Source organism: Eubalaena glacialis, chromosome X (assembly GCF_028564815.1).
Source record: "Eubalaena glacialis isolate mEubGla1 chromosome X, mEubGla1.1.hap2.+ XY, whole genome shotgun sequence".
Taxonomy (NCBI): domain Eukaryota; kingdom Metazoa; phylum Chordata; class Mammalia; order Artiodactyla; family Balaenidae; genus Eubalaena; species Eubalaena glacialis.
Window position 1 is genome coordinate 101,548,297 of NC_083736.1, and position 18,730 is coordinate 101,567,026.

Below are 18,730 nucleotides of genomic sequence, written 5' to 3' on the forward strand. Positions count from 1 at the left end.
CCACGTAGGAAAATTAACTCAAAATAGACCAACAACCTAAACATAAGGGCTAAAATTGTTAGAAGAAAACATAGGGATAAATCTTCATGACATAGGATTTGGCAATGGATTCATAGATTTGTCACCAAAAACATTAGCAACAAAATTAAAATTAATTAAATTAAAAATAAATTGGACTTTATAAAAATTTTAAAAATTTTGTCCACCAAAGGGCACTATCAAGAATGTGAAAAAGACAACCTACAAAATGGGAGAAAATATTTTCAAATCATATATCCCATAAGGGTTTAATATCCTGAATATATGAAGAACTCTTAAAGCTTAAAGACAACACAATTACAAATTGGGCAAAGGACTCGAATAGACATTTCTCCAAAGAAGATATACAAATGACCAATAAGCACATGAAAAGGTGTTCAACATCACTGGTCATTAAGGAAATGCAAATCAAAACCACAATGATATACTACTTCATACCCACTAGAGTGGATATAATCAAAAAGACAGATAATAACAGGTATTGGTGAGGATGTGGAGAAATTGGAACCTTCATACTGGTGGGAATGTAAAATGGTACAGCCACTGTGGAAAACAGTTTGACTGTTTCTCAAAAAGCTTAACGTAGAATTACCATATGACCTGGCGATTCCATCCTTAAGTATCTACCCAAGAGAAATGAAAACATATGTCCGCACAGAAACTTAGACACACATGTTTGTAGCAGCTTTATTTGTACGAGCCAAATGATTGAAACAGCCCAAATGTCCATCAGTGGACGAATGGATAAACAAATTGTGGTCTGTACATACAATGAGATATTATTCAGCCATCAAAAGAAACGAAGTACTGAAACATGCAACAACTTGGATTAACCTCGAAAACATTACGCTAAGTTAAAGAAGACAGTGACAAAAGGTCACACGTTGTATGACTCCATTTATATGATATGTCCAGAATAAGCAAATTCAGAGAGACAGAAGATTAGAGGTTACTTGGGTGATGGCCAAAGGAGAATGGGGAGTGACCTCTTAATAGAGACGGAGCGTTTTATGGAGTGATGAAAAAATTTTAAAACTAGAGAGAGCCGGTGGTTGCACAACACTGGGAATACACTAAATACCACTGAACTGTGTGCTTTCAAGTGGTTAATTGTCTCATGTGGATTTCACCGCAATTAAAAAAAAGTCAACAAAAGGAGGTGAAAAGAAAGGAATTTCTTTTTAACTCTCAAGTGCCCTGTGCACCCTGCTCACAGGACTCACTGGGTAACCTTCCCAAGAGCAAATGTGTTGCCTGCACTTTCCCAGCCTAGGGCTGATCATTAGCAATTTCTATTTGATCTTCTCCAAGGCCACAGATTCTTCTGGAGTGGTGCAAACCCAAAGGGGGGAGGAGGGGCCCAACGTACCCTGCAGGAGCAATCCCAACCTATTTGAACGACTGGATTAACCCCGTGTTCCTCTTCTCAACCCCATGATTCATGAGCACCACGGACCACGTAGGCTAGGCACTGAGGGGCATGGCTTCATGTACAGAGGTCACTATGGCCACCCACCACTGTCCCCCACCACAATTCTGGGAAAGGGGCCATTGCTGAGGCCTGTGCCAGCGGGGCCGCAATATCTTCATGCAGAGTTCCTGGAATTCATGTGAATGTTTGAAGTAGAGAAAGTTTAGGGAAATGTTTGCGTTACTCACACTAGTACTGTCCTTCAAACAAGATGGGGGTTTTCCGCTCTTTCCAATCCAAGACCCCCTTTCTACCCTGCCAGGCTGTGTGCGAGTGGGGACTTTGATTGCCCCATCCAACTGTCCGGCCTGCCCCTGTCTCCTGTGCTGATGCACACAAATCCACTTACACATGTTGACACATACGCTAACGTTGGATCATTCCAGAATATCGTGGAGATGGAAATGCTAGTTTGATGAACAGTGACGATAGCAACTCCTAGTTTCAAATCTGCCTGGTGTTCAGGCAATGACTGCGACTCTCCGCAGCTTCCTGTCAGTTAAAATGTGATTTAAACATTCTATTGTGTACCAGTCGTGTTTCCTGTTTTATAATATCCAAATTTAATATTGCCTTCCTGCCCTTTCTATGTAGCGGGTGATTCAGAAAGTGACTCTGATTTCCCTCTCTGGGTGGGTTACCCTCACTATCTTATCTCTCCTCCTGCCCTATGAATGGGTTTTTCCATTAGTCAGCATACTATAAACTTTCTTCAGGCCTCAGGGCAGCCTCGTAGAGCAAACAGCGTAGTCTCTCTCTGTGCTGCTCTCTCTCTCCTGGTCATGGGAAGGGCCTGATACCTTTCAGAGGGCAGATCTGCAGTAAAAAACAAAACTCTGAGCCACCAAATGCCACTCTGCATGTACACAGACCTGTTTCTTATACGGTCATGTATTGATAATTTCTCTCCCGACCACCGTGGCATTCCCGCTAGGGAGCAAGATAGCCTCATTGTGGGAACAAATCCTCTCCTCCACTCAAGGAGCCATGACCGTGCCCGGTTTCTGGGTGGTCTCTGCTGCTAACACGTTGGAGGGCCAAAGAAATGCCATTTCCCAACAGGGCCGCTACAACTCTGCTCATTAATGCCACTCTGAGGTGGGAGCCATTTAAGGGAAACACCATAAATCCAGCCCAATGTCACCTGGGCCCCAGTCTGAATGACTTTTGCCAGCTAGACCAAACTTGTATGCCACTCACAACTCTTAGCTCAGAGTGAACTGTTAATTTGTCTTACAAAATGATACTATCTTTATTCTGAAACCAAGCACGGTGCCATCCTCTGGGGGGGACAGGCACTCAGTAAATATTGATGGATCACGTCGAGCCTGACATTTGGGAGGAAAAGGCCAGATGGAAAAGGAGATGAAATGATGCTTTGCCAAAGGCTCTCGAAATAACTGGGCACGTTGGGGCGGCAGCAGTGGATTTCAGGTTGTCCCGCGGGACCCGGCATTCTGTTGGAACTGATCGAAGTTTCCATAAACATTTGATTCAAAAAACGTGTGTGTGTTTAAATGTATAATATTTAAACACTGTAATAAAAACTGGAAAAAAAAAAAAACCCAAAACACCTAACCAAAACATCTAATGTGTTACATTCAGAATGGCAATTGAAGACCACCCAGTGGGTCAGCAGGAACCATCAAGTTGATACATTCTGTTCAAACCTCAGGCGTGATGCTTCTCCTGCCTGCAAACTTCTTGCAGGCCTCCCTCGTCAGGCCTGGTTCAGAAGGTTGTGACTGCACCGGGGTTTTATAATTTAGGCCAATATGTACTCACTTTCGTAAAACTGTATTAAGATACCACCTCTTTCTCTTTGCAAATCAGGACCTTCTTGCTGCTGTACAGCCAAAACAACACAGAAATCAATGGAGCGCTGAGACTATAACTACACCTGTCATCTGTCACCCCAATTACAAATTTTTATAGTCACCCAAACAGCCCCGTCGTTCTCATTAACTTTATAAGTAACTGGTATGCATTCTTACTTTGTAACAGTGAAATACTGTTTTTAATCTCGTACTTGTAACCTAATGAGGTGCCAGCTAAGATTCTGATTAAAAAGCAAAGAGGTTCTTCCAGCATGGAGACTAAAGGCTAAACAAATTACCAGCCCCTTGTCACTTGGCTGCATCCTTTTAGAGTGGGAGCAGGAGCTCAAGGACGCCAGGGCAGTTGTGAGCACAGAGGCACACAATGCAGCCACCGCCCAGCGCGCGCTCCAGACTTAGTGCATCCTACATCTAACCTCTGTCGAGCTAATGCGATCATCCGTCATGATGGAAATCTGCAAGTGCAGGTCAGTGTTTGTTTATATAACGCGTATGCCCTCACCAGCCCTCTGGGTGGGTCCACTGAAACCATTTGAGATACATAGTCCATCTACTCGGAACATACTATATTAAGGGTCATTTTAAACATGGTTATAACCAAGTTCTTGGGATGAAGAGGTGGACTGGCTTGGGCCCTAAGGCAGTTTTTTTCCGATTCTTGAAAAGATTTCTTCCAACAGGCTGGGGGTTCAGAACAGGGGATTGTACCATGCGCTAAAGGGATCAAGGAAGGCCACTGAATATAGTAGCCAAAGCAGTATACCCAGGGCCTGCCTCAGTTGCATCCTCCCATTCAGCTATTCCTCTGGCCGGTGAAAAGCCTGGGCAGACAGATGGGAAGCCATCAGAGCTTGGTCCAAACTCACACTTGTCTCGGCTCATGCGGTCAGAGCTGCAGGAAGTGGGAGAAGCCATCCTCTGAATGGCAGTCATTCACTGGGCGCTCCTGACTGGCAGCTCTGAGACCAGGTGTGGTTTCCTCACAGCAGACTTCCTCCCAGCTCACAGTGATGGTACTCCTTGGATATGACAGTATTTTCCATCAACAGAGAGGAGCTGCCGCAACTCACACAGTCACACTTGCCCTCCGAAGCAGTGGAGCAATTTAAAAGGTGCCCAGTGGGGCATGAAGTCTAAAGAGGAAATGCTGAAACTCTGGGGAGAATTTAGGTAGGTGGAGTGTGATTCCTGAAGTTGAAATCTGTCCAGACCACTGAGTTAACCACTAATGCTATAAAGAGAGAATGCTGTGGGCTCATTAAATTACTTCATTCTACCTGAACCTATTAATATCGTCTAAATCATTAAAAAATCCTGTGTACCATTAAACATGAATGATGAAACTGGCCCCGAGCAGATGGCTGCCTTAATGGAGCACTATTCCAAACCGCAATAGTCCTCTAGAGCCGAGACGGCTGCTTTTAGCCACTGTGATTGACGTGAGCACGTGTCATCCAATTCACACGGGGAGTGGGGTTTTGGGGCAATGTAACAGAAAATTGTCCTGCATATATTCATTAGCAATTAATCCTGAAATATGCATGATGAAACTGAGACAGCAAATGATTTAGAAAGAGCCAGAGGTATGTCAGCAATGTCCCTGACGGCCTTTCCATAGAGGAAGAGATAAGGCAACAGCTGATAGAGGTAGCACACCGAGAGATCCCGTGCTTGAAGCAGGCTCCCATCTGGCCCTTGGAAGGCAGTAGCACTAGTTGCCTTGCCCGATACTCAAGACGTTTTCCCCAAGCTCAAGTGGCGAATCGGGTTCATCTCATACCACTCTGGAACTGGAAAACTGGAAATACGTTCATGTGTGTGATGTGCCCAGTGTGTGTATGAGTGAGTGTGGACAAGCTCCGAGCGGCCACATCTTGGGCATGTTCAGTTTCTGTCCTGTACTGAGAAAATGGCAAAGAAAGCCTTGATGGCAGAAGAAAGCCTTCCCACCTCACCAGATGATTGTGCTGGATGGCACTGCTACTGCCCCCTACCAGCTCACAAAGGGAAACACACAGTAATACACTGATCTGGAAGAAATTTGGAGCAGGCTTAAGTATAGCCATGCCGCCACTGGAATTCAAGTCTGCTGCTTGCCTCAGATCCGTGGCCAGGGTAGGGTGCCCAATAAAGGCCAGAGACTACTGTATCACCAGGCCAGGATTCACGGCTGGGTAAAAGAATGACATAGGTAAATCATACGGTAGGGAGCAACTGTAAGCAGATGAGGTTTCCCAAGTGCCAGTTTGGAAAGAAATCCGTATCAGTTCCTAAGTATATTATTTCAAAGGCTTCAACTGTTAGCTTTTAGTAAGAAGTACCCATGAGCCCCGAATCCTCTGATGAGGCCGGTTAAAGAAAGACACCAGAAATGGTAACTCAGTTTTAACATTTTATTGGGTAAATGATTTTAAAGGTAATAACAATAGTGTCAAAACTACTACAATATCTTTCCACAGCCATACCTTACAGACCCACATAAACCTTCCCATTTTTCTTTTTCTTCATTTGTAATATTTTAAAGCCATACATGTCATATAAAATGCCCATTTCCAATAGTTTCTTCAAACTATTAAGCAATTAAATGTGGAAGGAAGGAGGATCTAGTTATACTTGAAGGGGTTTCAGGTAATCTGTGATGTCTTACTGTAATCAAAAAACAGGGTACTAAGAAAGGGAGGAGGAGAAGAGCTACTCCAGGTAGCTTTGCTCATTACAAGTCTCAACCACTGCATCACCAAGAACTCATTATGCTGGTGACCGATTCAAAGTAATTTGGGGGAACATATAAAACACTAAAATAACTTAGAAACTCGATCCAAATATTTCAAAAGTAATCAACTTTCATATACAAAAACAGTCAGAGGTGGTTACAAAAGTTTGTTTTCTCAGTGCGTCTATGTACCAGCGCAGTTACTGGGTCCAGAGCAAAATAAAAGGTTTATTTTCTTCTGAAACAGTAATAAAAAACAAGGAAAACATATCTTTGTATATAAAGGATCAATGCTGGTCTTAAGAATAATGTAATCAGAAACCCTTAAATCGAGAGGCACACAACGGGTTTCTGCTTTTATAAAATAAAAGGAAAGTCACCAGTTTATTTAAATGGAGGAGGTGCTCACACCCCTCAAATAAACTTAATTCAATTTAACATCACTAGCAAAAATCACTTAGAAACTGTACAAAAATAAAAAAGTTAACACATTTAATCCTGCAAGGTTTTTGTAAGGACTGGAAGGCAGGCTTTTGGAGCAGCATTTGGGCATGGCTGGGGGCTTCTTTGGTTTGATCTAACACACACAAGAGATGGAGCCTATTCCAGATGACAGTTTCGGATTTCCTGCACATTTGAAGACATGAACAGAGGCCAGTATACAAACTTCCGGTGTGCTGCACACTGGGGCTGTATGCTCTGGACTGAAACTCTTATAACTGCTTTAAGTGGGGCGGGGGGTAAAGAGCAAGCCTTGCACTTCCTCCATCAATCACACCGGAGACTGGAGCGGGCAGGGCAGTAGCACATTTTCTCGTGCAGTCAGAAGGCCACTTAATGGGGGGGAGGGGGAGGGGCAATTGTTCTTCTAGAATCTGGTACCTGGCTGACCTTGTTTAAGAACAAGAAAACCCTTCCAGAAATGGAAGCCTTTTGCTACATACCAAAGTAAAATACGTACTATTTTCCAAGAGGAAAAAAATACCCAGTTGCATCTGAAAACGGAAAACATAAATGGAACTAATTAACATTTAAAAGGGGGGCTATGTAAACTTTGTGCTACTCAAATGAAGTTCAAGTATTACTTCTGAGCTGTTTAGAGATCGCTGAACTTACACAATATTCTGGTGACAAGAGTGCAATTCACATTTGTGTTTCTGCACAAATAAACCACAACTGGCTAGAACACAACCTGTGCAGTCAGAATCTTCGTCTGAGTTAAAAACACATGCTACATATTTCAACATGTTCAAAGTTAATTCAAACTACATATTTAACAGCTTTGTAATATACGACAAAGGTGAAAGGGTCTAGCATTTGTTTGAAGCACACCATTACAAGTTTGTATAACACCCTTTACACTACAAAGTCTTTTAGTCAACAGCTACTTAGACACACAAATGCACTGTGCATTAATTTGAACACAAAAGGAGACAAAACTATCCTTTTCCCCCAAGCCACGGTGGGAAATATTGCTGACCTCGTCCTCTGAAGCCTGCAGGATGGTTATTTCTTCAGTATAACATTATTACACTGGTAAGAAAATCTGTATAACATCTGCATATATCAAGAATTTTTAAAAATCTGATATGATTTTAGAGTCCGCATGACCAGTCACGTGACCTGCTCAAGATTGATTAGCACCGTTAAATACATAAACACACACATATGTATGTATTGTAAGTATACACACACACGTATGGAATAGATCTTTTCTTTAAAAACAAAAAAACTTCTAACCATGAGCTCACCCAGGACAAGGAGCCTGTTGAACTGATGAGATGATAGATAAGATGGATCAACATTGGTCTATTTTGTCTCTCTTCGGTTTGCTTGTTTTATTTACTTTTTTTTTTTTTTTTTTTTTCTTGCAGCAGACAATATCATTCAGCTTGTGCTCAGTTTCCCTATAAGGGCAAGAAAAAATTTCCATCAGGTAGCCACTTGTTTTTATACTGAAAGACTAATCTGCTCCAGAATGCTCCCAAGTAGAAATGAAAGGACTCAAAATCCCTTTCTAAAGCCCAGCAGCTAGCTTTCTCTGACTAATCTCTAGGTTCAGTGGAACTGGCTACCGAGATTCCATTTCAGGCTAACAACTGGCTTCTTGGTTAAGGCATCACGACTGAAAATGGTTATTCCAACAACAGATGCTGCGGACGAAGGAATACCAACAAACTTCTGAAAACTCTCATCAAAAACAAAAGCAGTTTGCTTTGCCACAAGGACAAGCAGAAGGAATTCAGCCGATTAATCTCACAAACTAGAAAAGGGTTTTCAAATTCTGAACTAGCAGTCTGTCACTTGTCACAGCAACTGCATGTATAAGCTACGCCATCTTGATATTCCGTGACATCTCATAGTTTTAGACTATATATTCTGCACCACACTTATATTCATCACTTGAAATATTTGTTTCCTGTTTGAAAAAAATTTTGCGCACACACATACATACACACACACACACACACACACACACATACATATATATATATATATATATATATACTACCATAAAATGAAGGTAATCTTTCTCCAGAATCATCTGTCATTTTTCCTGGGGATATACATACAGACCTCCCGTTGACATTAGGAAGTTCTCTGCATATGCATCATGGGAAGACTAGCCCTGCAAATGAGCTGGGCTCTAACAACTATATCGTATCTAAATGCCAACTCCGTTTTTACAGGGGTAACAACATCTTATCGATATAGTAAATGTGTTTCTATCAAAAGCATGTAGTGCAGAAAGAGATTCAAGCAATTTTATAGTATTTCTAAAACTCCAGTATTGTCCCCATGACAAACATGTCTGAAATCACGACATGTATTAACTTTTGTTTCACTAGATTATCTTTACTATTTCTTTAAATGGTAGCTAAAATTGTCTCTGGCCAATCATGACTTATTGAAAGCTAAAGCTAACAAATTTAAATTAATATATAATAGACACATGTCTCTTTTTGGTTATTTGCTCAAAATAAATTTTTCAGCTTAAAAAAATACTTAAGAGTAAGCAATTTGTCTAATCTGTTGTTTCACATATAGAAATAAAATTTTTAAGAATATTTCTCTAAATTGCCTTTCTTCTAACCCCTCTTAATTCCACTTAATTATATTCTTCTCAAAGGCACTAAATTCTGTATCTGCTCTCTTCCTGATATTTGCTGCTCTTCAAAATAATTTCTGTAGCATATTTCAAAGGTAGCTTGTACTTTCTTAAAACAGTGTTTTAGTTTGTAAGTTGGTTCTATAAAGTGATGAGGCAGTTTTTCCTGTGATAACCAGCACAATAGGCATAAATGATTTCTCACTCTCTGTGACAAGTCCTATCACGGACCTTCGAATGTTCCACACTAGAGCGAAAGTTCATCTATTCTAACCATGGGAAAAACATATACTTAAACAGGGAAGACCCACATACTAAGCTCTCATAACAAAATGAATTTTAGACAAATTCAAGAGTAATATACAAATACCTGAATCTGGTATGAATTACTCCCAAACACAGCTATCAAAAATTACCTATCTTACTGAGGAAAATGAAAGAAACACCTAAATGAAATCCTTAGAAACTGCACGATTTCTTCCATCCACAGTCAACACAAGGAAGGAAGAGAAGAAAGAAAGAAGGAAAGAAGACAGGAAGGAAGGCAAGAAGGACAGAAAGACAAACCTGACTGAGATAGCAAAGCAAAATTCCATATAATATTGTAAGGAAAGAAAACCCCAAAATTCATATATGCTGCAAAAAAAAAAAAATGATCTAAAATAATAAAACAGGATCATCTTAATAAATGCCATTTTCCTACCCGTTACCATGATGATCTTAACTGACGATGTCGAAGCTTCACCATGGCAACGGAAACTATCATCATAAAATGGTACAGTAAAAGAGATAGCTAGACCAAGAAGGGGTAGGGTCTCCTGGGAAGAGGTCTGCAGAGAGGCCCAGTGACTGGTTGTGTGGCTCAGTGTCAGGAATAATGGTTGTATGGCGGAAGGGGATGCCCAATGCCATTTTGGAAATGATGATGCTGGCGATGAGCAAGGTATTCAGCATAGCTCAAGGTCATCTTTTCACTACGGTACCTGAAAGAAAGTTAGGGAAGAGACAAAGTTAACATCACGAAATAGGTGACGTGTGAATGTCAGAGCTAGGAGGGACCCTTAGAGATAATTTTCTAGATCAGGAAACAGAGGCCTAGAGAGAAGAAGTGACTTGCCCACTGTCACACAGCTACTAAGCAGCAAAGCTGAGATCAGAACCCAGGAATCCAGAGTCTGAGTCCGGTGCTCTTTGCACTCTACTACTCCTTGTTTAAATTGTTCTAGAAATTGTATTGCCCCCTCAGCTCCGGTTTGCTAACACGAAAGAATGGAGGAAAGCCAGCCTATTACTGTCATGTATGCATTTCATTCACTTGACTACTTTTTCTTCCGGGATCTTCCGTTGCTTCCTCTTTAACCATTCCTTTCCTTCTGTCCACACGTCTCAGGTCTTGCCATTAAGGGAAAACAGTAGCAACAAAAAACTTGTCTTGATCGTGGTATCTCAATCCTCTTTCCCCCCATCTTCAGGTTTCTTTTCATTGCCACACTTCTCAGAAGAGTAACGTGTATTTTCTACCTTCGATCCCTCATCTCACACCGCTCCTCGGCCCTGTGCCTCTTGGCTTCTACTGCCACGCTTCCGCAGAAACTGCTCTTTCAGAAGCCACCCCTCATCCCGCCTGACCTCTCCGTTAGGATACCACGCACCACTCCCTTTTGGAAGCTCTTTTGTGCCTTGTGTTCTACAGCTCCATACTCGCTTGGTTCTCCCCCTGCCTCTCGGACTGCTCCTTATCTCTCTGGCTACTCATCCTACCCTCGCCTTGTAGGAGTTTCCTACATTTCTACCTTCAGTTCTTCTGCCCCTACGCTCTGTCCCAGCTCAGTGAACTCTTGCCTCACAGCTTCAACTATGTCCTCTTTACAGATGATCCCAAATCACCATCTCTAGCCATGAGCTCTACACACGTACATTTTCAGTGACCTATTGGACATTTCTATACAGATAGCCTAGGAAGCACTTCAAATCCAGAATCAATATGTTAATGTAACTCCCCCCAATGTGGTCCCTCTCTTGGTGAAAGGGACTGCCTTGGTCCCTTTTATTGAGATGAAAGCCTTGACTTGCTCCTCTTCCCTACTTCCGAATGATGACTAAGTCCTTTCGTTTTTCCCACAATATTTTCTTTTCCTTCCTTTCTTCCCATCCCACTGCCACAGCTCGTGTTAAGGCTCCCATTTTACCTTCTTTGGATTGCTGCCACAGATTCTTAGATAATAACAGTGTCTCCTAATTATTTTTCCTGTTTCCAATTCTCATCTTACACTTCCCCAAATCCATCTGTTCAGAACCCTTCAATGGCTACCAATTGCCTATAGCATCAGGTTTAAACTTCTTACTCTCTACCTTCTGGGCCATATTTTCCCCAGTGACCACCTTCTCTATGTACACTGAGAGACCAACCAAATCAGACTATTGCAGATTCCTTAGAACTTGCCCCATACTTCGCCACCTGCATGCCTTGACTCACCAAGTTCTCTTTAAGTTAATCCCTTTCCTCCCCCACTTTCCACCTGTCAAATATTCTACTCATTCTTCAAGCCCAGCCTCACATCTACCTCCTCTTTGAAATTTTCTGTTATCCTCAACCCCCTCCTGGAATTCCTCTTTCCCTACTCTATGATCTCATATCATCTATCACATTCTGCTGTATATTAATAATTATTTTTGTACATGCCCTTCTATTCTCCTAGAATATGAACTCAGAGAGAGCAGCAATGCAGGCATTTTCAAATTTGTAACTCCTCAGAGCTGAGAATAGTCCATTTTTAGACTATAGGCATTCAATGTGGTTTTGTGGAATTAAAAGAAATGGAAACAGCAACCCATTTTCCCAAAATGTTTGATATTTTCCTTTTTAAATAAGTACCCCTATGAGCCCATGCAGAAATTCATTTAGCATTTGTGAGTGTAGCTCAATTGTGTTTTTCAGCAAGCTTTCTATCACTGCCAAAAGTCTAAGGTGAAATTCAAATTTGAGGACTGCTTATCGGGATCCTGGGGTTCTGCTAAGCAATGTCAAAAGCTGGCCAATTTCTAATTCAGGCAACTTTCTTCAATAATGTAGTCTAAAGGCTCAGAGGGCTTGCTTTAACAAAGCCAGAGTAAGCCCACAGAGCTACGATGCGAAGGATGGGCTCATACATCATATGGGCTTTACTGCCAAGCAGAGTTCATTGTATTCACCCTCAGTACAGCCCTGCCATTCATTTCCACTCTGTTTCAGAAAAGAGAAGCAAGTATAGTTAGAGAGACCAAAGAAATCAAAAGGTTATAGGTATACGCATCAAAATGTACTGGTCAGCCTTGCACTAGGAAATGCCTTCTGTACCTGGTCAGTTTTATGGTTTTCCTGAATTCATTAGTAATCGGAGCTTTGTATCCTCCTTTCCTCAGTAAGGAGTCTATGGTCTGAATATGGTCCCATCCTGTGGAGAGCAGACCAGATAAAATACCAGTCAAGCACATGTAACAACCACCTTTGGTTAAATACAAAATGACTTTGTAGAGGTCAGCTATCACTGTCACCGACCCCTTTGGTCCTAAAAACAGTCACACAGAAGAGCTAAGATTTCATCCTGCACAGAAGCAGGGACACCATGGCACACCTTAAATTCTAGCTATCCCTGCTGGCTAGCAACATTGGCTTCTTTATCTCAACCGCATTCGAAGGCAAGGAGCCTGAGAGGCTGGCAGTAACTGCTCGGTCGTGTCTCAGTAACAAGCCACAAACATTGTACTCTCCTCTAACGGTGGTGACATCTTTAAAAGGGAAGGAAAAGCCTCATTGAGCCAACTCAGTAGTACTTAGGACTCCCACACTAACTCATGGTAATCGCCATTTCTAACCGTATCTTCTGCAGGCTATCAAGTGCATCTGTGTGCAGCATTCAAAGGCATTTTTATGGGTTCTGACACGGGATGCACACTCATACCCGAGGCCCTCGACCTCTTATGTATGTTTTACAGAGTCAGTGGAACTACAGAATTAAGAAAATTTCGAAAGCAACCCAAATAAATCTGCAGATAGCTGCTTTAAAGCCTAACGCTCTCATTTGGGGGTTTAATGATATTAAATTTTGTAGTTATATATCATATTTATATGAAACAGATATGGGAAAACCAAATTACCAATGCTTTCTGATGAGAAGAAAAGCTCCATGAGATAAAGAAGAGGTATTCATTTCAACTAACATGAAACTATAATTTAGTAGTGGCTAGAAAGGACAAGATACTACAGAGTGAAACGTTATTTTGTGTTACACTGGTAGTTCATAAAGGTTTGTGCTATATCTGTAAAATCAAAAAACGTTTGTTGATTAGGAACATATAAAACACTAATAGTTCATGTATTCTCAATGCTCCTTTTCTTCATGGGAAACTTACAATCTTAATAGTAGCAGAAGGAGTAATGGCAACCACCTAAGAAGGAAACATTTGATACTGACAATGAACGGTGTGGCTGATCGTCAAACTAAAGGCTTGTTTATGCCACAAGGCTACGGCCCAGTGGAATATGGGAAAATAGCACTTAAAATTCATAGCAAACCATTGCCTAAAATAAAGCCCAACTTTTACAAATCTATGCTTTTTTTGAAAGTATACTTTTATATGTTTTTGCTGCCAAACTTCAGTGCAGAGATTCAACTTCTGTGTAATTCACCGATTTCATACAGACATTGCAGTGGCAGCGATGGAAGAGTCATTTCTTATAATCTGACAGTGATCAATTACCAGATATAACTGCAAGGTCAGATAACGCATTTCAATTTGTATATTTGTTTAAATTCTTCACTAGATCATATGAAATAAAGTACAACAGTGACCTTGCTCCTTTGCAACCTCCGGTAGGTAGGTGGCGGTGCGTTTTGATCCTTTTTCATTGATGAATTCTATTCTAATGCCATGTACACCCACCTGAAAGAAAGCGGCAGTTTCATTAGTACAGTCTTCTTCATAGAAACAGAAAGAAAAAGTTATAATTTAACTTTCAGAGAATGCAGTTCTTCCTTTCCCCTTGCTTTTGGAAGGGCATATCTGTTTTCTCTTTCCGAAACACTAACTTTGAGGATTGAAGGCCGTTATGATGGCCACGGAGACTTGAAAACACTGATTTTTGCATGTGCCCAGCATGCACCGGGCTATGCCATTCTGTTTGGAACCAGGACCACCATTCTGGGGCTGTGTGTAGAATAAGACAATCGATGATGGCAAGAGTCCTGCCCCCACCCCCAAATTGTGGCTCATGACAATAAGGAACTAGACCAAGGGAACCGACTTCAGAGAGGTAGCAAGCAACCATCCTGCTTTCAGGGATAATCACCATTTCAGATTGAATTCCAAAACTTCTGGGACTGCTGACTCTCTTCCCAAACTGTCTAGTCTCTTTGAAACCTTGAATTATATGTAGATAAACAAACACAGATAAGACTGAAAAAAATCTAACAATCAGATCCTGCATCGTCACCCATTACGGTATTTCTAAAAAAATGTATTATGGCTTAAAGCGTGCCGGTGGCAAACCCTCACTGTCTATCTACAACACTGCTGCCAAATCTGAGAGCAATAAAGATTTCAAATGACTTTGGGGCAGGGCATTTTTACATAGTTTCATATATACTAACCCAGAGACCACTATAACTTTATTATGTGAAAGACAAACTTTTGATGGTACCCTAAAAAAGGTGGTCTCCTAAGTAAGTGTGGGTAATTTCTTGCTAATGTTTTAAGAAAGTAATCTACTTTTTCTTTGATTAGCATTCAGTCAAAAGGAATCTGTCCTTTCCCGTCATGTCTTACATAGAATAGTGTTTAGTGCTAAAGATCACAAAAAGTTCTTGTCTTCTTTATATACGCTGATAATAAAAATGACATTTCAAAAGAATAACAACTCCATTCTGCTCTCCCAAATCTACGGTTGCTTTAGATCAAGGGTTCCCAGGTGGAGTTTAAGGTTGTCCAAGGTCCAGGAGAGAAGATGTTAAGACCAGGTAAACATTTTTACCGGAGAAAGGGGCTTCTTTTCAGAGCAGGTGGCTATATCCATTCATCTGTATGGAGGTAAAGGTCTAGAAGAGGAAAAGGGGTCCATGAAAACTTCTTTTGCTTCTTCTGCACTTAACCTGAAATTTCCCAGTTTTTCAGGGAATAAGAAGTCCTCTGGAAAATCCATTTTATTTTTTCCCCAGGTCTTCACACATCCATCCATTAGAGTCTGTCAGATCTTCTGAGCAGTTGATGTTTTTTTATTAAAGCCTATCTCTGTGGCTATTTCTTCTATCTAATATCAGTATTCTTATGAATATCCTTCTGCTGAAAATGCAATCAGGGCAGCTGTTTAAAAACTAACACAGTAAGGCCTCTCATACCCTGTGGGAAATGACTGTGGACAGCTGAGAAGAAATATGAGTGCTTAGCTATCAGGCATTTCCAGGATAAAGGACATCTACTAATCTCCCTAGTGCCTGACGCGTTATGGAGACAATGACAAATTTGCAACAGTTTCTGTATACTGACTTTCTGATCAGTGACTTTGAAATTTTTTCCTTCAACCATATTAGATCCTTCATAATTTGTTTTTAAAAACATACGGCATAAATAATTTATGTTCCCATCATTCACTGAGGTGAATTCTGCAACTTCAACTCAATGTATCAAAAATCTGTCATGTTAAAATTGAAAAGAATTTTGGTGTTTATTAAGGTGTCTCATCAAAACTGTGAAAGGAAGACTATTTCCCTATCTGGGAGATGAGAATGTTAGACTCAATCAGTGCTGTTTAATTGGTATGGGGTCGGGGTGTGGGCTCCGAAGGTTATCAGAACTTCAGGTTTCCTACTTCAGCAAGTATAGTTTGTAAAAAGAATAAGTCCCCAGGTGATCTTTATTCCGGGTTAACTAGATAACCTCTAATAATCAGTCTAGCTCCGACAAACTGTGGCTAAGTATTGGGGGAAGAAAAAGTGATTTACGCAAATTGGAGGTGATTTAGACGTAAATCCTTTCTTCATAGGAGTACATTCTGTGCTATTCAACAAAAATGACAGAGATTTTGAAGCCTAGTAATTTAAAAATGAAAAGAGGTAAGACCAATTGCATGGTATGCAAATAATATCTTAATAAAGATATATGCACATGAAGAGGTTAAGACCAAACTGGAAGGACATGTTGACCAAAATAAAAATTACTCATGGATAAAATTGATTTACTGTTGTATTTTGAGAAGGCCCCCCCATCAAATTTGACATGAAAGAAATTACCCAAATTCCCCCATTTTGAATTAGTACCACATTTACAATTTTTTATTCTTTTCTGTGTTCCTACGATTCTGAACAATCGAAAGCCCTGTAAATTGAACTGTAGGTATGGTGATTTTCAAGTGATTCCTTTGTGAGAAATAACTTATTTCATAGGTCAAAAATATACTCCACAGAGATATAAAGCCAAAGCCAGAGTGACTCATTTTTTTTTTTCAACTAGTGGAATCAGGAGAATGGTAATAATGTTCTGAACAGAATCAAAGTATAATAGCCTTTTGTCACCTGTTGAGCAACAGCATCTTGCTCCCAGAACCACAGACGCCACCAAGTAGTCATACTGCGCAATCAAAACAGGAGAGTGGAAAATGGCCTGCTGTGGAGACTGACCCAATCTGGCCAACCTGTGGAAATCACTGGCTTTGCAAATTAAGTCATCTCCACTGAAATGAGCACCAAAACGAATTCTGTACTGTTGGAGGGAGGCATCTGTCACAGCTGCAACTCCAAAATGGAACCCTCGTGTATAATAATTGAATCCTCCCTTCAACAGACTGGAGAATCCTTCGGGCCAGCAGCATCCCAAGAGACAAAGGCTCTAGCTGCAATGATCAGCTAGATAAGAGATCAGCTAACCAGGGCTCTGGGATTCCTTGAAGCAAACTTGCTAGAAAACTCTATCGCAGTAACTTTCCATTTCTCAGGATGGATAAGGAGTTAGCATATGGGAAAACTATGTCACCAAACACCCCTAACCACCGCTGCCCAAAGTACAGCCAGGTGAGCAAAAGCTGGAGACGTGCAAATCTAGACTTATCGGAGTCTTCAGGTCATTTTCAAAATTATTAGAAGGTCTGGGGAGAAAAATGCTTTCAAGGTCCATCAGCTGTGATAATGTCCTTTTAATCAAGACTGTACTTTTGCTAAGCAAAGCTATAAATCAACTCGAATGGTAGCAAATTAAATGTAGGACTTATAGATAAGAGGATATGGAATTAAACAGAGCTGTATCTGTGTGTGCTGTGAGCGAACATTAAGAGCAGTTCAACAGATTCCTATTTCATGTTAAAAAGAAAGCCATATTTATTCCGAACCTTTCCAAAGCAAGTGATTTTTATTAATGCTATTATACAATCTTTTGTTTTTAACATCACCCAGAATGATTAAATATCAAGATTAATGTTAGGACCCTAAAATATATCTTGATTATTCTGGAGTTGATTATTCAGTGTGGGGATTATGCATCCCCAACTCCCCCTGGCCTCGGCCTCATCCTCTTTCCTCCCTTGTCCATCTCTCTATTTGTTCACTGCTCTATCAGAGAGCATGTGGGCACAGGGAAAAGAGATACACGCAAATTAATCAATTTTGCTACATAGTAAAAAGGTTTGGTAGGAGAAGAGATTATAAATAATGGCTAAAATGAAGCTTCTAGACTGTCTGCAGATTTCATTTATCCTCGTTATCTGGTCCCTTGTTAGAAATGTGGCTTCATTTAAAACTATTACCCCCTAATGCAGTGACTCTCAACACAGGAACATTAAAAATAAGTGCCCTCTCCCTCCTCATTATAATACATAGTCCATATTATGCTCTGCTCAATTGCACAAAGTTTAAAACACCCTAGTCTGTCTATAAGGCAAGTGTTAGTCCTATAATCCACTAGCAGCGCTACAAAAGGGTCTCGCTTTTACTTGTGAGCCTAATCAGCAAGCCAACAATCTGGATATGCTGAAACATGAAAAAGTCATCTGGCTAAAAGCATCAGTGAGTATAAAATGTGCTCTGGTTAAGTGGAGTAGGCTCCATGCAAGCCTTGGACCATTTGGGTCCCCAATTACCTACACGGTCCTGACCCTCAAAGCTAAATCTGCCCCTGATCACATCCCGGCCAATAAAACCAATTTACTTCCTCAGGTTCATCCTGTCTTAGCAATGTCACAGTTAGTCCCACTCGTCCCCATTTTCAGAACCAAATGTTGGGTTTCCCTGTAACGGTATGGCCATAGCTCCCACCACTGATTTTCAGTGGGTTCACCTTGAATAAAATAAAAAATATCAGGAGATCAAAGAATCGAAGGTTTGTCTGACATGGCTTTGTTGCTGATATCATTTGGCAAAACAGGCTTTGCAATTAACAAAGCAGCCAGTTGCTGGTCATTCATGAAAGACTGACCTGCCAGGCTCAGTATGCCAGTTCCATTGAATTGAATGGAAGGACTCTGTTTCTAAGGAGAGGACACCCGCTAACTTCCAGAGGCTGGCATCATAGGAGACACACACGCTGTCTCACAAAAC

At 40.9% G+C, this 18,730-nt stretch overlaps 1 protein-coding gene across 2 annotated transcripts in view; it reads right to left on the reverse strand.

Moving 5' to 3' along the window:
* Positions 1–5,751: 5,751 nt before the first annotated feature.
* Positions 5,752–18,730, reverse strand: part of AMMECR1 (AMMECR nuclear protein 1) — a 108,063-nt gene continuing 95,084 nt past the window's right edge. Inside the window, exons 4-7 of one of the 2 annotated variants that reach the window (XR_009698942.1) lie at positions 14,003–14,093; positions 12,508–12,604; positions 9,874–10,153; positions 5,752–7,968 (exon numbers count right to left, since the gene is read on the reverse strand). Coding sequence is in view for 1 of the 2 variants with exons in the window: in XM_061178899.1 (XP_061034882.1) it covers positions 10,039–10,153; positions 12,508–12,604; positions 14,003–14,093 (303 nt within the window). In the remaining variant the exon portion in view is untranslated. Of the gene's footprint in view, positions 7,969–8,960; positions 10,154–12,507; positions 12,605–14,002; positions 14,094–18,730 lie in introns of those variants that run through there. The other variant, XM_061178899.1, reaches the window with a different exon arrangement.